At 38.2% G+C, this 27974-nt stretch overlaps 1 protein-coding gene across 1 annotated transcript in view; it reads right to left on the bottom strand.

Moving 5' to 3' along the window:
- INTS4 (integrator complex subunit 4) overlaps positions 1 to 26084 on the bottom strand; it is a 147155-nt gene extending 121071 nt beyond the window's left edge. Inside the window, exons 1-2 of the mRNA XM_073215971.1 lie at positions 25909 to 26084; positions 22338 to 22532 (exon numbers count right to left, since the gene is read on the bottom strand). Of these exons, the coding sequence (XP_073072072.1) occupies positions 22338 to 22532; positions 25909 to 25962 (249 nt within the window). The 5' untranslated portion in view covers positions 25963 to 26084. The remainder of the gene's footprint in view (positions 1 to 22337; positions 22533 to 25908) is intronic.
- Positions 26085 to 27974: the final 1890 nt, after the last annotated feature.

Raw genomic sequence — 27974 nt, 5'->3', positions numbered from 1 at the left:
TAAAAATCATAAACATACTCATGGAGGTTCAGAAAAATACTCAAGAATTCAGAAATGAATTCTGGTAGGAGATCCAATCATTACGGAACACAGTTTCAGAAATGAAACATACAATGGAAGGTTTCAAAAGCAGATTAGATATGGTGGAGAAGATGATAAATGAAATAGAAATTAGAGAACAGTAAAACAAAGAAGCTGAAGCACACAGAGAAAAAAGGAACTCTAAGAATGAAAGAATATTGAGAGAACTGTGTGACCAATCCAAACGGAACAATATTCATACAATAGGGGTACCAGAAAACGAAGAGAGAGAAAAAGGGATAGAAAGCGTCTTTGAGGAGGTAATTGCTGAAAACTTCCCCAGTCTCAGGAAGGAGATAGTCTCTCAGGCCATGGAGGTGCACAGATCTCCCAACAAAAGGGGCCCGAGGAAGACAACACCAAGACACACAAATAATTAAAAGGGCAAAGATCAAGGGTAAGAACAGACTATTAAAAGCAGCCAGAGACAGAAAAAAGATCATATACAAAGAAAAACCCATCAGGCTATCATCAGACTTCTCAGCAGAAACCTTACAGGCCAGAAGGGAGTGGCATGATATATTTCATGCAATGAAGGAGAAAGGCCTCAAACCAAGAATACTTTACCTGGCAAAATTACCATTTACATTTGAAGGAGGGATTAAACAATTTCTAGATACCCAAAAGCTGAGAGAATTTAGTTCCCACAAACTGTCTCCACGATGTATTTTGAAGGGACTACTATAGATGGAAGTGTTCCTAAGGTTTAATAGCTGTCACCAGAGGTAATAAAACCACAGTAAAGAAAGTAGAACAGTTAATTACTAAGTAAATGCAAAATTAAATCACCTACCCCCAAAGTCAGTCAAGGGATAGACAAAGAGTACAGAATATGATACCTAATATATAAAGAATGGAGGAGGAAGAAAAAGGAGGGGGAAAAAAGAACCTTTAGATTGTGTTTGTAAAAGCATACTAAGTGAATTAAATTAGACTCTTAAATGGTAAGGAAGTTAACCCTGAACCTTTTGTAACCATGAATCTAAAGCCTGCAATGGCAGTAAGTACATACCTACTGATAATCACCCTAAATGTAAATGGTCTGAATGCACCAATCAAAAGACATAGAGTCACTGAATGGATAAAAAAACAAGACCCATGTATATGCTGCCTACAAGAGATTCACTTTAAATTCAAAGACATAAAAGACATACACAGACTAAAAGTGAAGGGACGGAAAAAGGTATTTCATGGAACTAAGAGAGAAAAAAGTAGGAGTTGCAGTACTTGTATCAGACAAAATTGACTTTCAAACAAAGAAAGTCACAAGAGACAAAGAAGGACATTACATAATGATAAAGAGGTTAATCCAACAAGAAGATATAACCATTATAAATATCCATGCTCCCAACACAGGAGCACCTACGTATGTGAAACAAATACTAACAGAATTAAAAGGGAAAAAAGAATGCAATGCAATCATTCTAGGAGAATTCAACACTCCACTCACTCCAAAGGACAGATCAACCAGACAGAAAATAAGTAAGGAGACACAGGCACTGAACAAAATGTTAGAAAAGATGAACCTAACAGACATGCACAGAACTCTATACCCTAAAGCAGCACATTCTTCTCAAGTGCACGTGGAACATTTTCAAGAATAGATCATATACCAGGTCACAAAAAGAGACTTGGTAAATTCAAAAAGACTGAAATTGTACCAAACAGTTTCTCGGACCACAAAGGTATGAAACTACAAATAATTTATGTAAAAAAATGAAAAACCCCAGAAACACATGAAGGCTTCACGACATGCTCCTAAATAAACAATGCATCAATGACCAAATAAAAACAGAGATCAAGGGATTAAAAATGGCGGTGTGAAGTTGAGACAGAGGCATCGTCCTAAAGCAACATATAATATGAAAACATAGTTTATACAACTAATCCGAGAAGAGCATCTGGAAAGAAGGCTACAGCAGACGGCATACACCTGGAGAAAAGAGCAGACCTCATGGAAGAGGGTAGTACCAAAGCTGTGACCCAGCAGGACCCAAGCCCTTCCCCCACAGCAGCTCACCAGAGGAGGAAGAGAAACAGAGCAGGGAGGAAGTGGAGGCCTGGGACTGCTGAACACCTAGTGCTGGAGATATGCTCTGGGAACATGAACCTACATTGCATGGTGCTCTGGTGATTAGCAGTGTTGGAAAGCTAAGACAGGCTGACTACCCAGAGAGACGGTGATTCCAGCTGCTTGTGGAAAACAGGAATTCATATCCGCCTGACCTGGGTGGGCAGTCTGAGAGACTTCCTAACAGTGAGAGGGCTCGGCTCCTAAAGGGGCAAGGACTGCACAGAGCTTACTGCTCAGCAGAAAGGACAGGTAGACAAAATTATCCAGGTTCACTCTGCCCAGGAGGTTGGGAACTTAAACGATCCTCAGGTGATTCATCCCCCTGGCTGGCTACACAGCTCCAAGGCCATCCACTGTGATACGCAGCCTGCTGTGTCTTCCTCCCGGATGTACCAGGCTCACAAACCAGCAAACCTTTCATTGGCATCAGGAAAGTCAGAGGGAAGCCCCACCTAAGGCAGATACAAACACAAAGCATAGAGGCTTACACCTCTGTGTTCGGCACATTGGTTCTGGCAGTGGAGACAGGCATTAACAGCTGGGAAACAGGAAAGGGCACCACACTCCTGCGACTCCCATCATTCCAGGGGCTGAGCAGTTCCAGAGACTACAGCTTCTGGGCAGTAGAGGGCCCACATACAAATATGAACCATCAAAGGAACCTGGTTCAAAGCAAAATCTCAACACCAGATAAAGAAAGGACTGAGAGACTGTATTAATAAATCTTCCTGAAAGAAATTTCAAAATAAAATTCATAAACATGCTAATGGAGGTACAGAAAAATATTCAGGAACTCAGGAATGAATTTAGGATGGAGATCCAGTGGTTCAAGAGTACAATGGAGGGTATTAAAAGCAGATTAGATAGAGTAAAGGAGACAATAAATGAAATAGAAACTAGGTAAGAGGAATACAAAGAATCTGAGGCAAAGAGACAAAAAAGAAACTCTGGGAATGAAAGAATACTTAGAGAACTGTGTGACCAATAAAAAAGGAACAATGTTTGTATTATAGGGCTACCAAAAGAAGAAGAGAGAGAAAAAGAGATAGAAAGTGTCTTTGAGGAAGTAATCGTGGAGAACTTCCCCAATCTGGGGAAGGACATAGTCTCTCAGGTCATGGAGGTGCACAGATCACCCAACACAAGAAACCCAAGGAAGACAACACCAAGACTTTAAATAATTAAAATGGCAAAGATCAAGTATAAGGACAGACTACTAAAAGCAGCCAGAGAGAGAAATAAGATCACATACAAAAGAAAGCTCATCAGGCTATCATGAGACTTCTCAGAAGAAACCTGACAGGCAAGAAAGGAATGGCATGATATATTTAATGCAACGAGGCAGAAGGGCCTCAAACCAAGAACACTTTATCCAGCAAGACTAACATTTAAATTTGAAGGAAGGATTAAACAATTGCCAGATAAGCAAAAGCTGAGAGAATTTAGCTCCCACAAACCATCTCTACAGTGTATTTTGGAGGGACTGGTATAGATGGAAGTGCTCCTAAGGTTAAATAGCTGTGAACAGAGGTAACAAAAAGGGATAGACAAAAAGTAGAGACTATGATACCTAATATATAAAGAATGGAGGAGGAAAAAAAGGAGGGGAAAAAACAAAAAAAAGAACCTTTAGATTGTGTTCGAAATAGCATACTCAGTGAGTTAAGTTAAACTCTTAGCTAGTAAGGAAGTTACCTTTGAAACTTTGGTAACCACGAACCTAAAGCCTGCAATGGCAATAAGTACAAACCTTTATTGATAATCACCCTAAATATAAATGGTCTGAATGCACCAATCAAAAGACATAGAATCACTGAATGGATAAAATAACAACACCCAACTATATGTTGCTTACAAGAGACTCACTTTAAACCCAAAGACATACACAGACTAAAAGTGAAGGGATGGAAAAAGATATTTCATGCAACTAATAGGGAGAAAAAAGCAGGTGTTGCAGTACTTGTATCAGACAAATTAGACTTCAAAACAAAGAAAGTCACAAGAGACAAAGAAGGACATTACATAATGATAAAGGGGCCAGTCCAACAGGAGGATATAACCATTATAAATATATATGCATCCAACACAGGAGCACCTACATATGTGAAACAAATACAAACAGAATTAAAAGGGGAAAAAGAATGTAATGCATTCATTCTAGGAAAATTCAACACACCACTCACTCCAAAGGACAGATCAACCAGACAGAAAATAAGTAAGGAGACAGAGGCATTAAAAAACATATTAGAACAGATGTACCTAAAAGATATCTACAGAACTCTCCACCCAAAAGCAGCAGGATACACATTCTTCTCGAGTGCACATGGAACATTTTCAAGAATAGATCATATTCTAGGCCACAAAAACAGCCTCAGTAAATTCAAAAAGACTGAAATTCTACCAAGCAGTTTCTCAGACCACAACGGTATGAAACTAGAGATAAATTAGGCAAACAAAACGAAAAAGCCTACAACGACATGGAGACTTAAAGACATGCTCCTAAACAACCAATGGATCAATTACCAAATAAAAACTGAGATCAAGCAATATATGGAGATAAATGACAAGAATAATTCAACAACACAAAATCTGTTAGAAGCAGCGGAGGCAGTGTTAAGAGGGAAGTATATTGCAGTACAGGCCAATCTCAGGAAGGAAGAAAAATCCAGTATGAACAGTCTAAACTTACGATTAATGAAACAAGAAAATGAAGAACAAATGAGGCCCAAAGTCAGTAGAAGGAGGGATATAATAAAGATTAGAGCAGAAATAAGTAAAATCAAGAAGAATAAAACAATAGAATCAATGAAAGCAGGAGCTGGTTCTTCAAGAAAATAAACAAAATAGATAAACCCGTAGCCAGACTTATGAAGAAAAAAAGAGAGTCTACACACATAAACAGAATCAAAAATGAGAAAGAAAAAATCACTATGGACACCACAGAAATACACAGAATTATGAGAGAATACTATGAAAAATTATATGGTAACAAACTGGATAACCCAGAAGAAATGGACAACATTCTAGAAAAATACAACCTTCCAAGATTGAACCAGAACAAAACAGAAAATCTAACCAGACCAATTACTAGCAACAAAATTGAATCAGTAATCAAAAAACTACCTAAGAACAAAACCCCTGGACTAGATGGCTTGCTTCACCACTGAATTTTATCAAACTTAGTGAAGACCTAATATCAATTCTACTTAAGGTTTTCCAAAAGTAGAAGAAGAGGGAATACTCCCAAATTCATTCTATGAGGCCAGTATCACTCCAATAACCAGGCAAAGACACCACAAAAAAAAGAAAATTACAGACTAAAATACCTGATGTACATGCAAAAATACTGAACAAAATATTAGCAAACCGAATTCAAAAATCCATCAAAAAGAATCATCCACCATGATCAAGTAGGATTTATTCCAGGGATGCAAGGATGGTACAATATTAGAAAACCCAGCGACATCATCCATCACATAAACAAAAAAGACAAAACCACATGATCATCTCCTTGAGATGCTGAAAAAGCATTCAACAAAATTCAACATCCATTCATGATAAAAACTCTCAACAAAATGGGTATACAGGGCAAGTACCTCAACATAACAAAGGCCATATATGACAAACCCACAGCCAACATCACACTTAACAGCGAGAAGCTGAAAGCTTTTCCTTTAAAATTGGGAACAAGACAGGAATGTCCACTCTCTCCACTTTTATTCAACATAGTACTGGAGGTCCTCACTACAGCAATTAGACAACAGAAAGAAATAAAGGGCATCCAGAATAGTAAGGAAGAAGTTAAACTGTCACTGTTTGCAGATGACATGATACTGTACATAAAAATCCCTAAAGAATCCACTCCAAAACTACTAGATCTAATATCTGAATTCAGCAAACTTGCAGGATACAAAATTAATACACAGAAATCTGTGGCATTCCTATACACTAACAATGAACTAGCAGAAAGAGAAATCAGGAAACAATTCCATTCACAATTGCATCTAAAAGAATAAAATACCTAGAAATAAACCAAACAGGAAGTGAAAGACCTATACTCTGAAAACTATAAGACACTCATGAGAGAAATTAAAGATACCAATAAATGGAAACACATGCCATGCTCATGGATAGGAAGAATTAATATTGTCAAATGGCCATCCTGCCTCAAGCAATCTACAGATTCAATGCAATCCCTATCAAAATATAAACAACATTCTTCAATGAACTAGAGCAAATAGTTCTAAAATTTATATGGAACCATGAAAGACCCTTAATAGCCAAAGCAATCCTGAGAAGGAAGAATAAAGCACTGGGAATTATGCTCCCTGACTTTAAGCTCTACTACAAAGCCAAAGTAATCAAGACAATTTGGTACTGGCACAAGAAAATAACAACAGACCAAAGGTACAGACTAGAGAGCCCAGATATAAACCCAACCATATATGGACAATTAATATACAGTAAAGAAGGTATGGACATACAATGGGGAAATGACAGCCTCTTCAACAACTGGTGTTGGCAAAACTGGACAGCTACATGCAAGAGAATGAAACTGGATTACTGTTTAACCCATTCAAAAAAGTAAACCTGAAATAAATCAAAGACCTGAATGCAAGACATGAAACCATAAAACTCTTAGAAGACAACATAGGCAAAAATCTCCTGAATATAAACATGATCAACTTCCTGAATGCATCTCCTCAAGCAAGGGAAACAAAAGCAAAAATGAACCCATGGGACTACCTCAAACTAAAAAGCTTCTGTATGGCAAAGGACAGCATCAACAGAAGAAAAAGGCACCCTACAGTATGGGAGAATATATTTGTAAATGACATATCCAACAAGGGGTTAACATCCAAAATGTATAAAGAACTCATAAGCCTCAAAACCTAAAAAGCAAATAACCCGATTAAAAAATGGGCAGAGGATATGAGGAGAAAATTCTGCAAAGAAGAAAGTCAGATGGCCAACAGGCACATGAAAACATGCTCCACATCACTAATCATCACGGAAATACAAATTTAAACCACAATGAGATATCACCTCACACCAGTTAGGATGGCGAACATCGAAAGACTAAGAACAACAAATGCTGGCGAGGATACAACTGAGCTTTGAATCACCTCAATTTCCAAAATGAGAATAAAGTTTTCCTGGATTATTAGATAAAAACAAATCCTCTCTGGTTAAAAGTTAAGTAATGTTAAACTTCAAATTATTTTCACTAACAATTTTGGAAATACACACCTAATGCAGTAAGAAATAAGGCACACTAGGGGAATAGGGTAACATGAATCAAAATGATAAGACACACCAATAGGTGCTCCATCTGCTGGGGTTATCAGACAGACTTCAAAGTAATTCTGCTTATTATGTTCCAAATAGATAAAAGACACAATTGAGACTTTGACCAGAGAACTAGAACTTTTTTTAAAAGGACGTTACAGAAATGATAAAAAGCAGTAAATGAACTAAAGAACAAATGGACAGGTTTAACAGCAGATTAGACAAGATGAAGAGAAAATTAGTGAACTGGAAGATAGGTCTAGAGTAAAGCACAAGGGAAAGAAACAGAAAGTGAGAGGGAGAGAAGGAGAGTGGGCAACAAGAGGGAGAAGGAGAGGGAGACAGAGAGAGGGAGAGAGAGAGAGGGAAAGGAAAGGGAGAGGGAGAGGGAAAGGGGAATGACAGGAAGGAAAGAAACTCAGAAAAGAAGGTAACAGAATAAAATGAGATGGCTTATCATACACATAATTGGAGTCCCAAAAGGAGAGGAGGGAAAGAAAAAGACAAAAGCAAAATTTCAAGAAACAATGGCCAAGAAACCTTCTGATGAAAAGTACCAAACTACAGATAATAAAACAAGCACTAGCAACCCCAAGTAGGATAAATGAAAAGAAATCCACATGTAGGCACATGTCAGAAAAATTGCTGAAAACCATACAAAGTAAAAACTCCCAAAAGCAGTCAAAGAAAAACAGAATACTCCTCAAAGGGATCAACAGTAAGAAAAATCTGACTTAACTGACACAGTGGCATGCAAAAAATAATACAATTTTATATATAAAGTACTGAAAGAAAATAAGAGCCAATCTAAAATCCTACATGCAGCTAAAACATCCTTCAAGAACGGAGGTTAAAAAAAAAACTTTCCATACAAACACAAAGAAAATATCATCCATAAACTCACAATAAATAGAAATACCAGAGGGTATTCTTCAGCCAAAAGGAAAATAATCCCAGATGAATAGTCACAGATGCAAGAAGGAGAGAAAAGCAATGATGAATACGTGTCGGTAAGTGATAAATATGTAGGTAAGTATAAATGAATATTGCCTGTGTATATTAACAATGTCTTCTACATATGCACAATGGAATTCTATTCAGCCATAAAAAGAAAACAAATCCTCCCACTGGCAATAACATGGATGGATCTAGAGGGTATTATGCTCAGTGAAATAAGCCAGGTGGAAAAAGACAAATACCAAATGATCTCACTTATTTTTGGAGTATAAAAACAAAGCAAAACAGAAGGAACAAAACAGCAGTAGACTCATAAATACTAAGAAGAGACTAGTGGTCATCAAAGAGGAGGGGATCGGGTGGGAGGGGGAAGGGGAAGGGGATAAAGGGGTAGAAATAATTTGCAATCACAATGTAAGCTGGTCACAGGGACGGTAGTACAGCACAGAGAATACAGTTAATGATCCTGTAACATCTCACTATGTTGACAAAAAGTGACTTCACTAGAAGGGGTGAGGTTTTAATAATATGGGTAACTGCTGAACCACTATGTGTATAACTGAAACCAACATAAGACTGTATATCAATGATACTTTAACAAAAAGGAAAAAACTAATAACAATGTCTTCTAGAATGAAAAATAGAGAATAAAAAATTTACAATTATAATCGCATGTAAGTCAGCAAGGTGAATAGAGTTAAAATCCTTGCAATGTCCAAAATGATGCCTGTACCATTTAACCTCTGAGCATGATAAGTCAGAATTCATGCTGTAATATCGAGGTTAACCAGTAATATCATTTCACTTAGCATCATCTACATTGTAAAAGAATATATAACACCCAAGCTAATAAAGAGGCGGGGAGTAGAGAATTAAAAAATGAATCAATCAATCCAAAAGATGGCAAGAAACAAGGTAAAAAAAATACTGAGTAGGTAAGACAAATAGAAAGCATCTAGTAAGACTGTAGATTTAAACCCACACACATCAGTAACTACATTACGTGTAATTAAATGCTCTAAAAAATAAAAACTGTCAGAGCAGATTTTTTTTAAACTACATATTGCTTACATAGTTCATTATCTAAAACAAAAAGCTGTAAGTAAAAGTAAAAATAAAAGGTAGGAAATACTATGCAGACCTTAATAAGAAGATAACTGGTATCATTATATTGATATCAAACAAAGCCATTATTTGCTGAAGATTATTTTTAAAAACCCAAAATACTCTAAGTTTATTAAAATTGTTAAAAGAGCTTAGCAAGTTGTTAGATACATAACAAAAATCAATTGCATTACTGAATATCAGCTATGTAGTTAGAAAATGACATTTTTTTAATGTATCATGTATAGCATATAAAATATTAAATATCTAAGACTAACTAATAAAAAGATGTATGAAACTTCTATGCAGAAAAACTCTATTAAAATAATAGGGATGTACTATGTTCATGGATTGGAAGACTCACTATTGTAAAATGCCAATCCCCAAATCCAGTCTGACCTACAGAGTTAATACAAACCTAATTAAAATCCTAACAAGAATTTTTGTTTTTTGGGACAACTGATTTCAAAATTTCTAAAAAATGAAAAGATCAAGAATAACCAAGATATTCCTAAACAGTAGGTAGGAGACCTTGTCCTACCAGATATCAAGATTTTATAATGTTATGTTAAGACAACACAACATTAGCATAAGAACTGACAAGAAACTAAAGAAACAGAATAGAAAACACTGAAACATACCCACCCATATACAGACATTCAATTTACCACAAAAGTGGAACTTTAGAACAATGGGAAAGGACATTCCTTTCAAGTAATGGTGCTGCAACATTTGGATTTCATATACCGAAGCAATATACCCTAGAACCCCTCTCCTTGCTCTGTGATCGAGTCTGCCACTTTCTCTGGCAAAAATATTCCTTCCTCAGAGTATTTCCACTTGTTTTCTTTTGCCTGGAACATTTCCCTCGGATGTTCATATGTCTGCTTCTCACACCTCATTCAAGTCTTTGTTCAAATGTCACTTTTTCATTAGGACCTTATTTTTTTTGGTATCATTAATCTACAATAACATGAAGAACATTATGTTTACTAGACTCCCCCGATCACCAAGTCCCCTCCACAAACCCAATTACATTCACTGTCCATCAGCGTAAAAAGATATTGTAGAATCACTACTTGTCTTCTCTGTGTTGCACAGCCCTCCCCGTTCCCCTGCCCAGATTATACATGCTAATCATAATGCCCTCTTTCTTGCCCACCCCCCTTTTCCCTCCCTTCCCACCCATCCTCCCCAATACTTTTCCCTATGGTAACTATTAGTCCATTCTTGGGTTCTGTGATTCTGCTGCTGTTTTGTTCCTTAAATTTTTCCTTTCTTCTTATACTCCACATATGAGTGAAATCATTTCGTACTTGTCTTTCCCGACTGGCTTATTTCACTGAGCATAATACCCTCTAGCTCCATCCATGTTGCAAATGGTAAGATTTGTTTCCTTCTTATGGATGAATAATATTCCGCTGTGTATATGTACCACATCTTCTTTATTCATTTATCTACTGATAGACACTTAGGTTGCTTCCATTTCTTGGCTATTGTAAACAGTGCTGTGATATACATAGGGGTGCATATGTCTTTTTCAAACTGGGCTGCTGCATTCTTAGGGTAAATTCCTAGAAGTGGGATTCCTGGGTCAAATGGTATTTCTATTTTGAGCTTTTTGAGAAACCTCCATACAGCTTTCCACAATGGCTGAACTAGTTCACATTCCCACCAGCACTGTAGAAGGGTTCCCCTTTCTCCACAACCTTGCCAACATTTGTTGTTTGTCTTTTGGATGGTGGCGAACCTTACTGGTGTAAGGTGATATCTCATTGTGGTTTTAATTTGCATTTCTCTGATGACTAGCGATGTGGAGCATCTTTTCATGTGTCTGCTGGCCATCTGAATTTCTTCTTTGGAGAACTGTCTGTTCAGCACCTCTGCCCATTTTTTAATTGGATTATTTGCTTTTTTGTTTGTTGAGGTGCATGAGCTCTTTACATATTTTGGATGTCAACCCTTTATCGGATCTGTCATTTATGAATATATTCTCCCATACTGTAGGATGCCTTTATGTTCTATTGGTGGTGTCCTTTGCTGTACAGAAGCTTTTCAGTTGATACAGTCCCACTTGTTCATTTTTGCTTTTGTTTCTCTTGCCCGGGGATATGTTCATGAAGAAGTTGCTCATGAAGAACTTTATGTCCAAGAGATTTTTGCCTATGTTTTTTTCTAAGAGTTTTATGGTTTCATGGCTGACATTCAGGTCCTTGATCCATTTCGAATTTACTATTGTGTATGGGGTTAGACAGTGATCCAGTTTCATTCTCTTACATGCAGCTGTCCAATTTTGCCAACACCAGCTGTTGAAGAGGCTGTCATTTCCCCACTGTATGTCCATGGCTCCCTTATCATATATTAATTGACCATATATGTTTGGGTTAATATCTGGAGTCTCTATTCTGTTCCACTGATCTGTGGCTCTGTTCTTGTGCCAGTACCAAATTGTCTTGATTACTGTGGCTTTGTAGCAGAGCTTGAAGTCAGGGAGCACAATCCCCCCCAGCTTTATTCTTCCTTTTCAGAATTGCTTTGGCTATTCGAGGTCTTTTGTGGTTACATATGAATTTTAGAACAATTTTCTCTAGTTCATTGATACTTTGGTATTTTGGTAGGAATTGCACTGAATCTGTGGATTGCTTTAGGCAGGTTGGGCATTTTGACCATATTAATTCTTCCTATCTATGAGCACAGGATGTGTTTCCATTTATTGGTATCTTCTTTAATTTCTCTCATTAGTGTCTTATACTTTTCAGAGTATAAGTCTTTCACTTCCTTGGTTAGGTTTATTCCTAGGTATTTTATTCTTTTTGCTGCAACTGTGACTGGAATTGTTTTCCTGATTTCTCTCTCTGCTATTTCATTGTTAGTGTATAGGAATGCCAGATTTCTGTGTATTAATTTTGTATCCCGCAACTTTGCTGAATTCAGATATTAGATCTAGTAGTTTTGGAGTGGATTCCTTAGAGCTTTTTATGTACAATATAATGTCATCTGCAAACAGTGACAGTTTAACTTCTTCCTTGCCAATCTGGGTGCCTTTTATTTCTTTGTGTTGTCTGATTGCTGTGGCTAGGACCTCGAGTACTATGTTGAATAAAAGTGAGGAAAGTGGGCATCCTTGTCTTGTTCCTGATCTTAAAGGAAAACCTTTCAGCTTCTCGCTGTTAAGTATAATGTTGGCCGTGGGTTTGTCATATATGGCCTTTATTATGTTGAGGTACTTGCCCTCTATACCCATTTTGTTGAGTTTTTACCATGAATGGATGTTGAATTTTGTTAAATGCTTTTTCAGCACCTATGGAGATGATCATGTGGTTTTTGTCCGTCTTTTTGTTTATGTGGTAGATGATGTTGATGGATTTTCAAATGTTGTACCATTCTTGCATTCCTGGAACAAATACTACTTGATCATGATGGATGATCTTTTGGATGTATTTTTGAATTCAGTTTGCTAATATTTTGTTGAGTATTTTAGCATCTATGTTCATCAGGGATATTGGTCTATAATTTTCTTTTTTTGTGGTGTCTTTACCTGGTTTTGGTATTAGAGTGATGCTGGCCTCATAGAATGAGTTTGGAAGTATACCATCTTCTTCTACTCTTTGGAAAACTTTAAGGAGGATGGGTATTAGGTCTTCAATAATTGTTTGATAAAATTCAGCAGTGAAACCATCTGGTCCAGGAGTTTTGTTCTTAGGTAGTTTTTGATTACCAGTTCAATTTCGTTGCTGCTAATTGGTCTGTTCAGATTTTCTGTGTCATTAGGGCCTTCTTTTATTCCCATATTTAACTGAAAACACTTCCTAGACCCTTCCTTGTTTTTGTTTTCTCCATAGGCCTTACCATCTTCTAATATTCTATGTAATTTCCTCATATATTTTGTTCATTGTCTATTTCCCTGGCAGAGAGAAGGGTTCTAAGCTGAGGGAACAGCATGTGAAAACTGCCTTTGGAAAACTGCAAGCATTTTTGGCTAAGGTAGAATATTTATACATAAAGGAGAGAATCTTTTATACACACAAGATTTAAATAAAGACAGTTTATAGAAAAAAGAGAGAGTGAAGGGGATTTTAAATACAAGAATTTCCAAGGGAAAAGATATGAACTCTTTCTGAGGTAGGATTTCAAGATGTTACATGAATCATGACAGATGAAATATGAAGTACACATCCTCATCAATAAAGTATTCTTAAAATTCTCAAAAATATGCTGAACCTGGATCTATTGAAGCCTATATAGCTAACTTCCAATCCTAGTGAAAACAGGGAATGCATGAGCAAGTTAACCCCCAAGAAATATACAAATTCAGAAAACAAGGCATTTTACAAAACAGCTGACAGAGTTTCATCAGGTTCAGTGTCACCAAAATAATAATAAAAATTGTTCTAGATTAAAAAAAGACCAAATATTGGGGAGGGCAGAGCCAAGATGGCAGTGTGAATAGAGCAGCGGAAATCTCCTCCCAAAACCACATATATCTATGAAAATATAACAAAGACAACTCTTCCTAGAATAAAGACCAGAGGACACAGGACAACATCCAGACCACATCCACACCTGCGAGAACCCAGCACCTCACAAAGGGGGAGAGGAAGGCCACAAACCAACAAGAAGGGAAGTTCTTCCAGCCGTCACTCGTCCCAGCTCTGCAAACTATGCCTATCACCATGAAAAGACAAAATTACAGGCAAACCAAGATCACAAAGTCAACACCTGAGAAGGAGACAGACCTAACCAGTCTTCCGGAAAAAGAATTTAAAATAAAAATCATAAACATGCTGACAGACATGCTGAGAAATACGCAAGAGAAATGGGATGAAGTCCGGAGGGAGATCACAGATGCCAGAAAAGAGATTACAGAAATGAAACAAACTCTGGAAGGATTTATAAGCAGAATGGATAAGATGCAAGAGGCCATTGATGGAACTGAAACCAGAGAACAGGAACGCACAGAAGCTGACATAGAGAGAGATAAAAGGATCTCCAGGAATGAAACAATATTAAGAGAACTGTGTGACCAATCCAAAAGGAACATTATCCATATTATAGGGGTACCAGAAGAAGAAGAGAGAGGAAAAGGGATGGAAAGTATCTTGGAAGAAATAATTGCTGAAAACTTCCCCAAACTGGGGGAGGAAATAGTTGCTCAGACCACGGAAATACACAGAACCTCCAACAGAAAGGATCCAAGGAGGACAACACCAAGACACATAATAATTAAAATGGCAAGGATCAAGGACAAGGAAAGAGTTTTAAAGGCAGCTAGAGAGAAAAAGGTCACCTATAAAGGAAAACCCATCAGGCTAACATCAGACTTCTCGACAGAAACCCTACAGGCCAGAAGAGAATGACATGACATATTTAATGCAATGAAACAGAAGGGCCTTGAACCAAGGATACTATACCCAGCACAACTATCATTTAAATATGATGGTGGGATTAAACAATTCCCAGACAAGCAAAAGCTGAGGGAATTTGCTTCCCACAAACCACCTCTACAGGGCATCTTACAGGGACTGCTCTAGATGGGAGCACTCCTAGAAAGAGCACAGAACAAAACACCCAACCTATGAAGAATGGAGGAGGAGGAATAAGAAGGGAGAGAAGAAAAGAATCTCCAGACAGTGTATATAACGGCTCAATAAACGACCTAAGTTAGGCAGTAAGATACTAAAGAGGATAACCTTGAACCTTTGGTAACCAAGAATTTAAAACCTGCAATGGCAATAAGTACATATCTTTCAATAGTCACCCTAAATGTAAATGGATGGAATGCACCAATCGAAAGACACACAGTAATAGAATGGATAAAAAAGCAAGACCCATCTATATGCTGCCTACAAGAAACTCACCTCAAACCCAAAGACATGTACAGACTAAAAGTCAAGGGATGGAAAAACATACTTCAGGCAAACAACAGCGAGATGAAAGCAGAGGTTGCAGTACTAATATCAGACAAAATAGACTTCAAAACAAAGAAAGTAACAAGAGATAAAGAAGGACACTACATAATGATAAAGGGCTCAGTCCAACAAGAGGATATAACCATTCTAAATATATATGCACCCAACACAGGAGCACCAACATATGTGAAACAAATACTAACAGAACTAAAGGGGGGAATAGAATGCAATGCATTCATTTTAGGAGACTTCAACACACCACTTACCCCAAAGGATAGATCCACCGGGCAGAAAATAAGTAAGGACACGGAAGCACTGAACAACACAGTAGAGCAGATGGACTTAATAGACATCTACAGAACTCTACATCCAAAAGCAACAGGATATACAGTCTACTCAAGTGCACATGGAACATTCTCCAGAATAGACCACATACTAGCCCACAAAAAGAGCCTCAGCAAAATCCAAAATATTGAAATTCTACCAACCAATTTTTAAGACCACAAAGGTATAAAACTAGAAATAAATTCTACAAAGAAATCAAAAAGGCTCACAAACGCATGGAGTCTTAACAACATGATCCTAAATAATCAATGGACCAATGAAAAAATTAAAATAGAGATCAAGGAATATATAGAAATGAATGACAACAATAACACAAAGCCCCAACTTCTGTGGGACGCAGCGAAAGCAGTCTTAAGGGGAAAGTATATAGCAATCCAGGCACTCTTGAAGAAGGAAGAACAATCCCAAATGAATAGTCTAACATCACAATTATCAAAATTGGAAAAAGAAGAACAAATGAGGCCTAAAGTCAGCAGAAGGAGGGACATAATAAATATCAGAGAAGAAATAAACAAAATTGAGAAGATAACAATAGCGAAGATCAACAAAACCAAGAGATGGCTCTTTGAAAAAATAAACAAAATAGATAAGCCTCTAGCCAAACTTATTAAGAGAAAAAGAGAATCAACACAAATCAACAGAATTAGAAATGAGAATGGAAAAATCATGACAGACTCCACAGCAATACAAAGAATTATTAAAGACTACTATGAAAACCTATATGCCAACAAGCTGGAAAACCTAGAAGAAATGGACAACTTCCTACAAAAATTAAACCTTCCAAGACTGACCAAGGAAGAAACACAAAAGTTAAACAAACCTATTACGAGCAAAGAAATTAAAACGGTAATCAAAAAACTACCCAAGAACAAAACACCGGGGCTGGACGGATTTACCTCGGAATTTTATCAGACACACAGAGAAGACATAACACCCATTCTCCTTAATGTTTTCCAAAAAATAGAAGAGGAGGGAATACTCCCAAACTCATTCTATGAAGCCAACATCACCCTAATACCAAAACCAGGCAAAGACCCCACCAAAAAAGAAAATTACAGACCAATATTCCTGATGAACGTAGATGCAAAAATACTCAACAAAATATTAGCAAACCAAATTCAAAAACACATCAAAAGGATCATACACCATCACCAAGCGGGATTCATCCCAGGGATGCAAGGATGGTATAACATCTGAAAATCCATCAACATCATCCACCACATCAACAAAAAGAAGGACAAAAACCACATGATCATCTCCATAGATGCTGAAAAAGCATTTGACAAAATTCAACATCCATTCATGATAAAAACTCTCAGCAAAATGGGAATAGAGGGCAAGTACCTCAACATAATAAAGGCCATATATCATAAACCCACAGCCAACATTATACTGAACAGCGAGAAGCTGAAAGCTTTTCCTCTGAGATCGGGAACTAGACAGGGATGCCCACTCTCCCCACTGCTATTTAACATAGTACTGGAGGTCCTAGCCACAGCAATCAGACAAAACAAAGAAATACAAGGAATCCAGATTGGTAAAGAAGAAGTTAAACTGTCACTATCTGTGCAGACGACATGATATTGTACATAAAAATCCCTAAAGACTCCACCCCAAAACTAATAGAACTGATATTGGAATACAGCAAAGTTGCAGGATACAAAATTAACACACAGAAATCTGTAGCTTTCCTATACACTAACAATGAACCAATAGAAAGAGAAATCAGGAAAACAATTCCATTCACAATAGCTTCAAAAAGAATAAAATATCTACGAATAAATCTAACCAAAGAAGTGAATGACCTATACTCTGAAAACTACAAGTCACTCATAAGAGAAATTAAAGGGGACACTAACAAATGGAAATTCATCCCATGCTCGTGGCTAGGAAGAATTAAAATCGTCAAAATGGCCATCCTGCCCAAAGCAATATACAGATTTGATGCAATCCCTCTCAAATTACCAGCAACATTCTTCAATGAATTGGAACAAATAATTCAAAAATTCATATGGAAACACCAAATAGCCAAAGCAATCCTGAAAAAGAAGAATAAAGTAGGGGGGATCTCACTCCCCAACTTCAAGCTCTACTACAAAGCCATAGTAATCAAGACAATTTGGTACTGGCACAAGAACAGAGCCACAGACCAGTGGAACAGATTAGACACTCCAGACATTAACAGAAACATATATGGTCAATTAATATTTGATAAAGGAGCCATGGACATACAATGGCAAAATGACAGTCTCTTCCACAGATAGTGCTGGCAAAACTGGACAGCTACATGTAGGACAATGAAACTGGACCATTGTCTAACCCCATACACAAAAGTAAATTCAGAATAGATCCAAGACCTGAATGTAAGTCATGAAACCATAAAACTCTTAGAAAAAAACATAGGCAAAAACCTCTTAGACATAAACATGAGTGACCTCTTCTTGAATGTATCTCCCTGGGCAAGGAAAACAACAGCAAAAATGAACAAGTGGGACTATATTAAGCTGAAAAGCTTCTGTACAGCAAAAGACATCATCAAAGGAACAAAAAGGAACCCTACAGTATGGGAGAATATATTTGTAAATGACAGATCCGAGAAAGGCTTGATGTCCAAAATATATAAAGAGCTCACACACCTCAACAAACAAAAATCAAATAATCCAATTAAAAAATGGGCAGAGGAACTGAACAGACAGTTCTCCAAAAAAGAAATACAGATGGCCAACAGACACATGAAAAGATGCTCCACATCAATAATTATCAGAGAAATACAAATTAAAACTACAATGAGGTATCACCTCACACCAGTAAGGATGGCTGCCATCCAAAAGACAAACAACAACAAATGTTGGCGAGGCTGTGGAGAAAGGAGAACCCTCCTACACTGCTGGTGGGAATGTAAATTAGTTCAACCATTGTGGAAAGCAGTATGGAGGTTCACCAAAATGCTCAAAACAGACCTACCATTTGACCCAGGAATTCCACTCCTAGGAATTTACCCTAAGAATGCAGCAATCAAGTTTGAGAAAGACAGATGCACCCCTATGTTTATCGCAGCACTATTTACAATAGCCAAGAACTGGAAGCAACCTAAATGTCCATCAATAGATGAATGGATAAAGAAGAAGTGGTACATATGCACAATGGAATACTACTCAGCCATAAGAAGAGGGCAAATCCTACCATTTCCAGCTACATGGATGGAGCTGGAGGGCATAAGCCAAGCAGAGAAAGAGAAATACCAAATTATTTCACTCTTCTGTGGAGTATAAGAACAAAGGAAAAACTGAAGGAACAAAACAGCAGTGGAATCACAGAACCCAAGAATGGACTAACAGGTACCAAAGGGAAAGGGACTGGGAAGGATGGGTGGGTACGGAGGGATAAGGTGGGGGGAGAAGAAGATGGGGGGTATTAAGATTAGCATGCATGGGGGGACAGAAAAGGGAGGGCTGTACAACACAGAGAAGACAAGTAGTGATTCAACAACATTTTGCTATGCTGATGGACAGTGACTGTAAAGGGGTTTATAGTGGGGACCTGGTATAGGGGAGAGCCTCGTAAACATAATATTCTTCATGTAAGTGTAGATTAAAGATAACAAAAAAAAAAGAAAGAAAGAAAGAAAAGGGGGATTACTGCCTGATAGGATAAAACTAACTGTAAATCAATGATTAATGCATGCTTTAAATATCCTTAATTTTGATCACTTAAAGGGTGTCAGATGATCGGCTATGGAGGTACACTTTTCTGATAATATTCCTTTCTCTTAGAAAAAAAAAAAAAGCAGTTCCTGTGTGGTGACCTCCAATGAGTTCTACACAATGGTATAAAGGGCATATAAAAGTGTGAGCAAAGGGTCTGTTTGTGGTTATACAGACGATCAAAGCTTAATTTGGCTACCCAGAAAATGAACTAAGATATGATATGAAGAAGAACTTTCAACATCAGCACTCTTTGGAAGAGTCATACCAGAAGATGATCATCAAAAAACCTCAACAAAGATCCAGGCGATGCTGCAGTTGTAGCTGCATCCATCCCATCGGTTCCTGGACTTGCCATTGGAATGAAGAAGAAGATATCTAAGCTGACCTGTGCTTTCAGTAAAACAACAAATTTGACTGGATCTATACTGTTGGAACTCAACCAAGAACAGACCTAGACTTAGGAAAAAAGCAGTTGTAAGTGGAAAAAGAACACTGGGTTGGAGACAAGGCCATAAGCCCCAATTCTGCTTTTCACTAGCTCTTAATGACTTTGAGCAAATCATTTAATTTCTCCAAGTGTCAAATTTGACTGGATCTATACTGTTGGAACTCAACCAAGAATTAGGAGAAGTGCAAGTTGTAGCGCTCCAAAATCTTACAACTACAGACTATCTACTGTTAAAAGAACATATGGGATGTGAACAGTTCCCAGGAATGGGTTGTTTTAATTTGTCTGATTTCTCTCAGACTGTTCAAGTACAGTTGGACAATATCCATCATATCATAGACAAATTTTCACAAATGCCTAGGGTGCCTAACTGGTTTTCTTGGCTTCACTGGAGATGGCTGGTAATTATAGATCTGCTTTGGTTATGTAACTGTATTCCTATTATGTTAATGTGTGCACACAATTTAATTAGTAGTTTAAAACCTATACATGCTTAAGTTACTCTACAAGAAGATATGTCAAAGAAATAATCAATCCTCCCATGTTTTCTTCCGTCTGCTACCTCTATAGCTTTTCTTCTTCCTTTCTAATTAGAACCCTTAAATAGAATTCATGCCTCATATCGAATTTACTGATTATCATAATTCCTCCAAGTGGTAAAGATACCTCAAGACAAATGCTGGGCATAGAAGTCACAGGGCATAAATCTGCAAAGAAGTAAAAAGCTAACCTTTTCAAACAATATGGCTTCTCTCTCACTTACCAACTTTACATCTCCCTGTATGGCCCCGGAAGATGACTGGTTAGCCAGAGACGGGTAAGATTCCTCAAGGGAGGAACAACCCTAAGACAGGCACAGTCGCAGGGGGGCCATCAGGTGAGAAATTGGGGATCAACAGAGGTGAGGCTTAGAACCTCATCCCCCCCCCCGTTTTGAGAGTAATCTTCTGCATCCGTGGATGTTTTATTGCCCTTGTCTAGGTTGGATTAACACATAGTCTGCAGGCACACACCTGATCATCTAAATTTGCTCTCTTACAACACTAAACTATATTTTCTACCTTTATCTTGCATCTACCTACTTCAGCATTTTATTAAAAATAATAATAATAATAATAAAGGGAGAAATGTGGGATCCACATATAAATCAAGTATAAAAATCAAATATTCATATTTGACCTGATTGTTCATAGTTCATAATGCGTGATCAAAACCAAAAGTTTCTGTGATGACTGCCCTGGTACTGTTCACCATGTAAGAACTTATTCACTATGTAAGAATTTGTTCACCATGTAAGAACTCGTTCGTTATGCTTCAGAAGATTGGAGACTGATGAGAATTAGGCTTGGGGTGGATTAATGATTGTGCATTGAGCATTGACTCCCCTATACAGAATTTTATTGTTGTTAACAACCATTTGATCAATAAATATGAGAGATGTTCTCTCAAAAAATAAATAAATAAATAAATAAAGACCAAATATCAAGTATGACATGGTTTGCATTTTGACTTGAACAAATCAACTACAAAAGATACTTTGGGAACAATTATAGAAATTTAAACATGGACTAGTTATTAGATAACATTAAGGAATTATTTAGTTTTATTTGCTGTGGTTAGATGGTTATGTCTTTAAAAAAGACATTCCTTTTTTAGAGATATTTACTGAACTATTAAGGAAAATATGATAATTTGAAAAACTTCAAGAAAACAGATGAAGCAAATTTGGCAAAATACTATTAACCGTTAAATACTAGACATGGGTATTTGACAGTTCATTACAGTACTGTCTCTACTATTCTATCACTTTAATAATTATCATACTAAAGCTTAAAATTTCAATTCATCTGTGATTCAAATACTGAAAATCATTTCTTTTGCTTTTATTTCAGCCCTCACCTATATAAACTGAAAAATAAATACATTTTGTGAATTTCATTTCATTTAAACTATTTCCTGTATTTAATCACGCATAAATTGATTTTTTTCTAACCCATTAAAATACACAGAAAATAAAATGCCACTTAGCTAAAAATCAAGAAAAAAAAGAGGGTTATTGCAATTAGATATGTGGGCCTTGAATTACAGCGGTAACAAGAGGATAACAAGATTACATTTCAGAGACGAATCTGGTTACAGCAGGGTCATGGTTGAAGGTAAGTCCTTTGTCTTGCCATTGCACTCTGTACATAGCACACTCACATGGCAATACACCTTAACGTTCACATCTGTCTCTATCCAGATACTTCTAAGGGCAAGATTTGGATCTTTTTTAATTCTGCATCCACAGTGCCTAACACATGGAAGACACTCAGTAAAGACTCCTGCATGGACATCTTTTTATTTATTTTGCAATATTAACCAATTCTTCAGACATGATACAAGTCCAACACACCCTCATCAGGTCCTCAAGACCTTCTTACCTTGTAATAATGTTCCAAGAGAATCCTGACTACTCCCTCCACACTCTCTGCCTCAACAGGCTTCCGAGCAAACTGGAGCAGGTACTGCAAAGCATCTGCTGGGGAGGTAGCTTTACACAGATCTATGTGGAGTGCTGCAGATTTACTTGGCTTTGTCAGCCGGAGTTTCTTAGTAGCAATTTCCTCCTGCTGTTGCTGCAAGGGGATAGGGAAGATAAAACATGAAAATCTGGCTGAAAACACAGGGTCTGCAAATTTAACTTTGCTTCACTTGATGGAAATAAATTTCCCCTATACCAAAGAACAGACCTAGACTTAGGAAAAAAGCAGTTGTAAGTGGAAAAAGAACACTGGATTGGAGACAAGGCCATAAGCCCCAATTCTGCTTTTCACTAGCTCTTAATGACTTTGAGCAAATCATTTAATTTCTCCAAGTGTCAATCTCTTCTCTGTAAAGTAAGCCCACTAACATTTTTGTTCTTCGTATCTCTCAGGATTGCTGTAGCTTTAAGGTTAAGAGAACATGCAAAGGATTTGTTCTGTTCTTTATTAGAAATCTCAGTTCTACAAATATATTCACACTGTGTACTGAGGCACCCACCAGGCTCAGCTTCTCTAGAGAAAACTATAACTGACCAAAACTGTCTACAGCATACACTGAGGAAAAAATTTTCCCCTCATTCCAGATGACTTGCCTTCACCCAAATCATTCTGCCTTTATTAGGAGGAAAATCAGTATAGGACAAAAGAATACACTGCCATATGCAAACTGTAGGCACTTAACAAGTGTTTACTGAATAATTGTTTTTGAATTATAGGTCTCTGAGTTCCAATTCTGCTGCTCTGTTCTAAATAAGTCATGATTCTCAGTTTTATCACCTGCAAAATAGGAATGATGACACCAACCATGAGTTAGTCTCAACGAGCAATCATCAACTGAACCACAGAACAAGCAAAATTATTCGGGTGACTGTTTTCTCAGTTCTCCCAAGGGTGGTTCATAACTAGCATTCTAGATGCATTTGTTACAATTCAATTAGTGACAAAATGTTCATGTAAAAAGGAACCTGTCACTCTGTAGATTAAATCAGACCCTGATAGATAGGTACAGAAAGCAGCGTAAGATAAATGTAATCAACAATTTTCCTTAACACTTGATGCATCACTTTGATATCCTGAGCTATCACCTCTTTACAAATTCACACTTCTATAGAAAAGAAAGTAGGATTATTCTAGATAGGCACATGGTAAGGCATGATGAAAAGATCAAAGGCTTCTAAGTCAGAGGAAGTTAGGTTAAATAACCACTTACCAATTAGGGGAGTCCACCTTATTCTATAAAAGGGAAAACAATACCTATATCATAGGTATATATGAGAAGTCTGAAGTATCATGTCTTTATTGTACAAACACAATAAGCACTAGATACATATCAGTTCTCTCTCCCTCATCTTCATGGCAGAGGAATAAGATCAGAAACACTAAGATCTCATTTCATCACTCTATAGTAACATTCATGCAGATGAAGTGAAGAAATGAACTCTTCTTTAAAATCCTTACCCATTCCCCTCCTATTCCACACAAATTCAGTCGTCAGCATTACCAGCATTGCAGTTAGAACAAAAGCTGGGAAAGATTTCTTTTCAGAGTACTTAACGGGGAGGAAAAGCTAATATCTGTCAGCATTCTACCATCAATAACATTTTAGTGAACCAGGCCCATGGTCTTGCCCAGGGTCACAGAGGTGAACCAGGCATTCTCTCTGCTCTCAAGAAGTCCAGACTGGTGGGAAGATATGTACACTGGTGATAATAGTATCACTGAGTGATAAGCACAAATAGTTGAGTACAAGAGAGCTCCGTGGAAGCTGGGAAGGAAGAGACTAAACTCTTGCTGAGGTTCAGTTGGGTCTGGAAGAAAAAATATAAGTCCACTAGGTGGGAAAAAAAAAGGGAAGAATGACATGCCTTCTATTTAAAAGAGACAACAGGTACAAAGTTGGTGGAGGTGCAAACACATGGCATGTTGGAGGAGGAGTGAGTAGTCTTGGGAAGTAGGAAGACAAAATGTTGGGAAGAAAGGAAGTAATATACCCAACAATATGAATGTAACTAATGACTCTGAAGTTTACAGTTAAAAATGGTTAAAATCATCAATTTTATATTAAATATATTTTACCATAATTTAAAGAAGAATGGCCAGGAAAACTCAAAAGGAAAGCCACAGAAAAGGGAGCTCTATGAAGTTAGAAAAGCTTTCCTGAATCTTGACTCCTTCTAGAAGTTTCAAAAAACTAATTCCACATAAGGTGGAGAAACAAAAAAGCACAAAGGTTAAATCTCAATCAAAGTTATGTTAAGAAAAAAAGAGTAAGGAGCAGACTAACTTCCCTACAGACAAAGGGAATACACTACAAACACATGCCAACAAAACAAAACAAAGCAAAGTGACAAGCGATTGGCTGGAATATTGTCAAATCAGGAAAGGTTAGGGAGTCTTTATGAAAAGAAGTTTCAAGAGAGGAAGACTTGATCTGTCAACGGAATTCTCTCTCTGTACTATAGTCAGATACGCTGTTCTGTCTCTCCCGCTAGCCTGTGAGCTCCTAAAGGACAGCGACCCTAATGGATGTTGGACTTTGTAGCAATACCTTTCATCATACTAATACGCAATAACCACTAATTTACTCAAACTCTTGTTGAAGGAATGGGAATGAATAAAATAAGTATCCGTTTCCTGCGAATGGTCGAAGCCTTATTCTACAAGTCTAAGGATCTAGGGGTGATCTATGGATCTGAGACCACTGCTGATCCACTGCTATCAACTGGGGTCTCATCGAAATGCAGATTTTTGCCTCACTTCCCTCACCCGACTTACTGAGTAGAATTTACATGTTAACAAGATCCCTTGCTAATCTGCATACACATGAAATCTGAAGTACGGCACAAGGAATGACTTGGGGTCAACCTCTACTTTAGCAACGTCTGTGAAGAGACACATGGATAGTCACTGACGGCTCTGACGGGCACCTCGACCCATCTGTCCTTCAACAACTCTAGAGGAGGAAGGTATTGCCCTCTTTCCTAGGTGAGTCGTCCCACCAATGGAGAGAGTTCTACCCCATGAAGACTGTGACCCTCTTGAGGATTTCGACTCCTCTGCCAACCCCTTAGAGTTATGCTTACAGCCTGAGCGCTTTTCTCATAATGGGAGTTGGGAGGGGCTCTGCCAACTAATTGCCTGTGTCCTAGTACCCCTCCAGAAACCTCAGACCCCACATCTGTAAAATGAGGATTCTAAAGTAACCGAATAAATTAAGACAATGGAAACGATATTTTCGTAAATTGTAAAGCGCTGTTTCCTCCGATAATTTTTTTAAGTGTCAAGACTGCACCTATTAGTTAATGATTAACAGTAGCGGCAAACGAACACGCCCACTAAAGTGTAGTGTCAGCCTATCAAAGTAGTCGGCATTTAACCCAGGTTTGCTGTGCCCGTTCCGGCAACGTGCCTGGGGAGTGGATAACCTTCTCCACTCGACTGTACCCGAACTTTTCCTTCCGAAGCTTACCTGAACCACCTTACTGAATTCCTCGTACACCCGCTTCTTAAGATGCGCCGCCATGGCTGCTCACGGACTGTCTCCGCTTCCCACTCGACAAGGGAGGGTGGGAGGGGATGGAGGTATCCGGAAAAGTTGGCCTGAGGAACCGACTGCGATCCCACAAGGCAGTGGGGTTCCGGGAAAGAGAGGCCGCTTCCTGCTGCTCTACTGCTCCTGCGAAGTACGGCCTGATTTGCCCGACTACGCCTCATTCGCCGGGGGACAGGAAACAGAACCTTAGCTCGGGTGGGGGCGGGGCTTCTGCCGGGAGGAGACGCCCCTGAAAGGGTGGCCGAGCCAATAGGAGCTTTCGGGGGCTGCTGGGGGTCTCCGAGTGGCCGAGAGCCTGGCGCGGAACCCCGCGAAGCAGGGAGGGAATACAAGGTAAAGCGCAGAGGCAGGGCCAATCCCGAGCTAGTAGCAAAACGTGTAGCTGCGTGAAGAGTTTCACTCGCGACAAAACGGATAGGGGCTGGGTGAATTTCCCGTCGTCCTTTGCTGTTTACAAGGTTTGCTATTTGTTCCCTACCTGGAGCTCTCCTTTTGGATGCTGCGGTATGGAAACCTTCCTCTTACACTGGCCAGCGGCGCTTTTCCTGTTTCCTCTCTCCAATTGTTCAAAAGGTACCCATTTAAGGAATGAACCTCTCCTCTGATAGCTGTGGTAGAGTGGAAAGAATTCTGAAACGAAGATCCAAGCAACAAAACTTCGTACTACAGTTGGCACTAAACAAGTAGACTCAACTGTAAATGCGCTCACACCTAACCTGACAAAGCTGTAATGACCATGAAATAGTGCAGAAACATTTTGCAGACTGTGAAGTGTAGTTTAAGTGTTAGTGTTCAGAAATCCCAGTTCAAGTTTTACTTCCCTCAATAAACTTAACCTGTTCGTTGCTTTATTCTTTAAAACGAGTGGGATGCTTAGAAAAAGCAAGCTCTTCTGTACAGCAAAGGACACCATCAGCAGAACAAAAAGGCATCCTACAGTATGGGGGAACATATTTATAAATGACATATCTGACAAGGGGTTAACATCCAAAATATATAAAGAACTCACACTCCTCAATACCCAAAAAGCAAATAACCCTATTAAAAAATGGACAGAAATTACGAATAGACACTTCTCCAAAAAAGAAATTCAGATGGCCAACAGGCACATGAAAACATGCTCCACATCGCTAATTATCAGGGAAATGCAAATTAAAACCACAATGAGATATCACCTCACACCAGTTAGGATGGCCAACATCCAAAAGACTAGGAACAACAAATGCTGGCAAGGATGCAGAGAAAGGGGAACCCTCCTACACTGCTGGTAGGAATATAAACTAGTTCAACCATTGTGGAAAGCAATATGGAGGTTCCTCAAAAAACTAAAAATAGAAATACTGTTTGACCCAGGAATTCCAGTCCTAGGAATTTACCCAAAGAAAATTTCTTAGATTTAAAAAGACATATGAACCTCTGTTTATCACAGCACTATTTACAATAGCCAAGATATGGAAGCATCCTAAGTGTCTATCAGTAGATGAACAGATAAAGAAGAGGTGGTACATATACACAGTGGAATACTATTCACCCTTAAGAAGAAAACAAATCCTACCATTTGCAGCAACATGAATGGAGCTAGAGGGTATTATGCTCAGTGAAATAAGTCAGGCAGAGAAAGACAAATACCAAATGATTTCCCTCTTTTGTGGAGTATAACAATGAAGCAAAACTGAAGGAACAAAATAGCAACAGACTCATGGACTCCAAGAAGGAACTAGTGGTTACCAAAGGGGAGGGGTGCGGGAGAGTGGGTGGGGAGGGAGGGAGGGAGAAGGGGATTGTGGGGCTTCATGATTGGTGCACATGGTGTGTGTGGAGCTCATAGAAGACAAATAGGGACTCTGGCATCTTACTACACTGATGGACAGTGACTGCAGTGGGGTATGAGGGGAACCTGATAATAAGGGTGAATAATAACCACATTGTTTTTCTTGTGAAACCTTCATGAGAGTGTATGTCAATGATACCTTAATAAAAAA

Source organism: Manis javanica, chromosome 11 (assembly GCF_040802235.1).
Source record: "Manis javanica isolate MJ-LG chromosome 11, MJ_LKY, whole genome shotgun sequence".
NCBI lineage: Eukaryota > Metazoa > Chordata > Mammalia > Pholidota > Manidae > Manis > Manis javanica.
The sequence above is the reverse complement of the archived record's forward strand: the minus strand, read 5'-3'. Positions and strand labels throughout refer to the sequence as shown.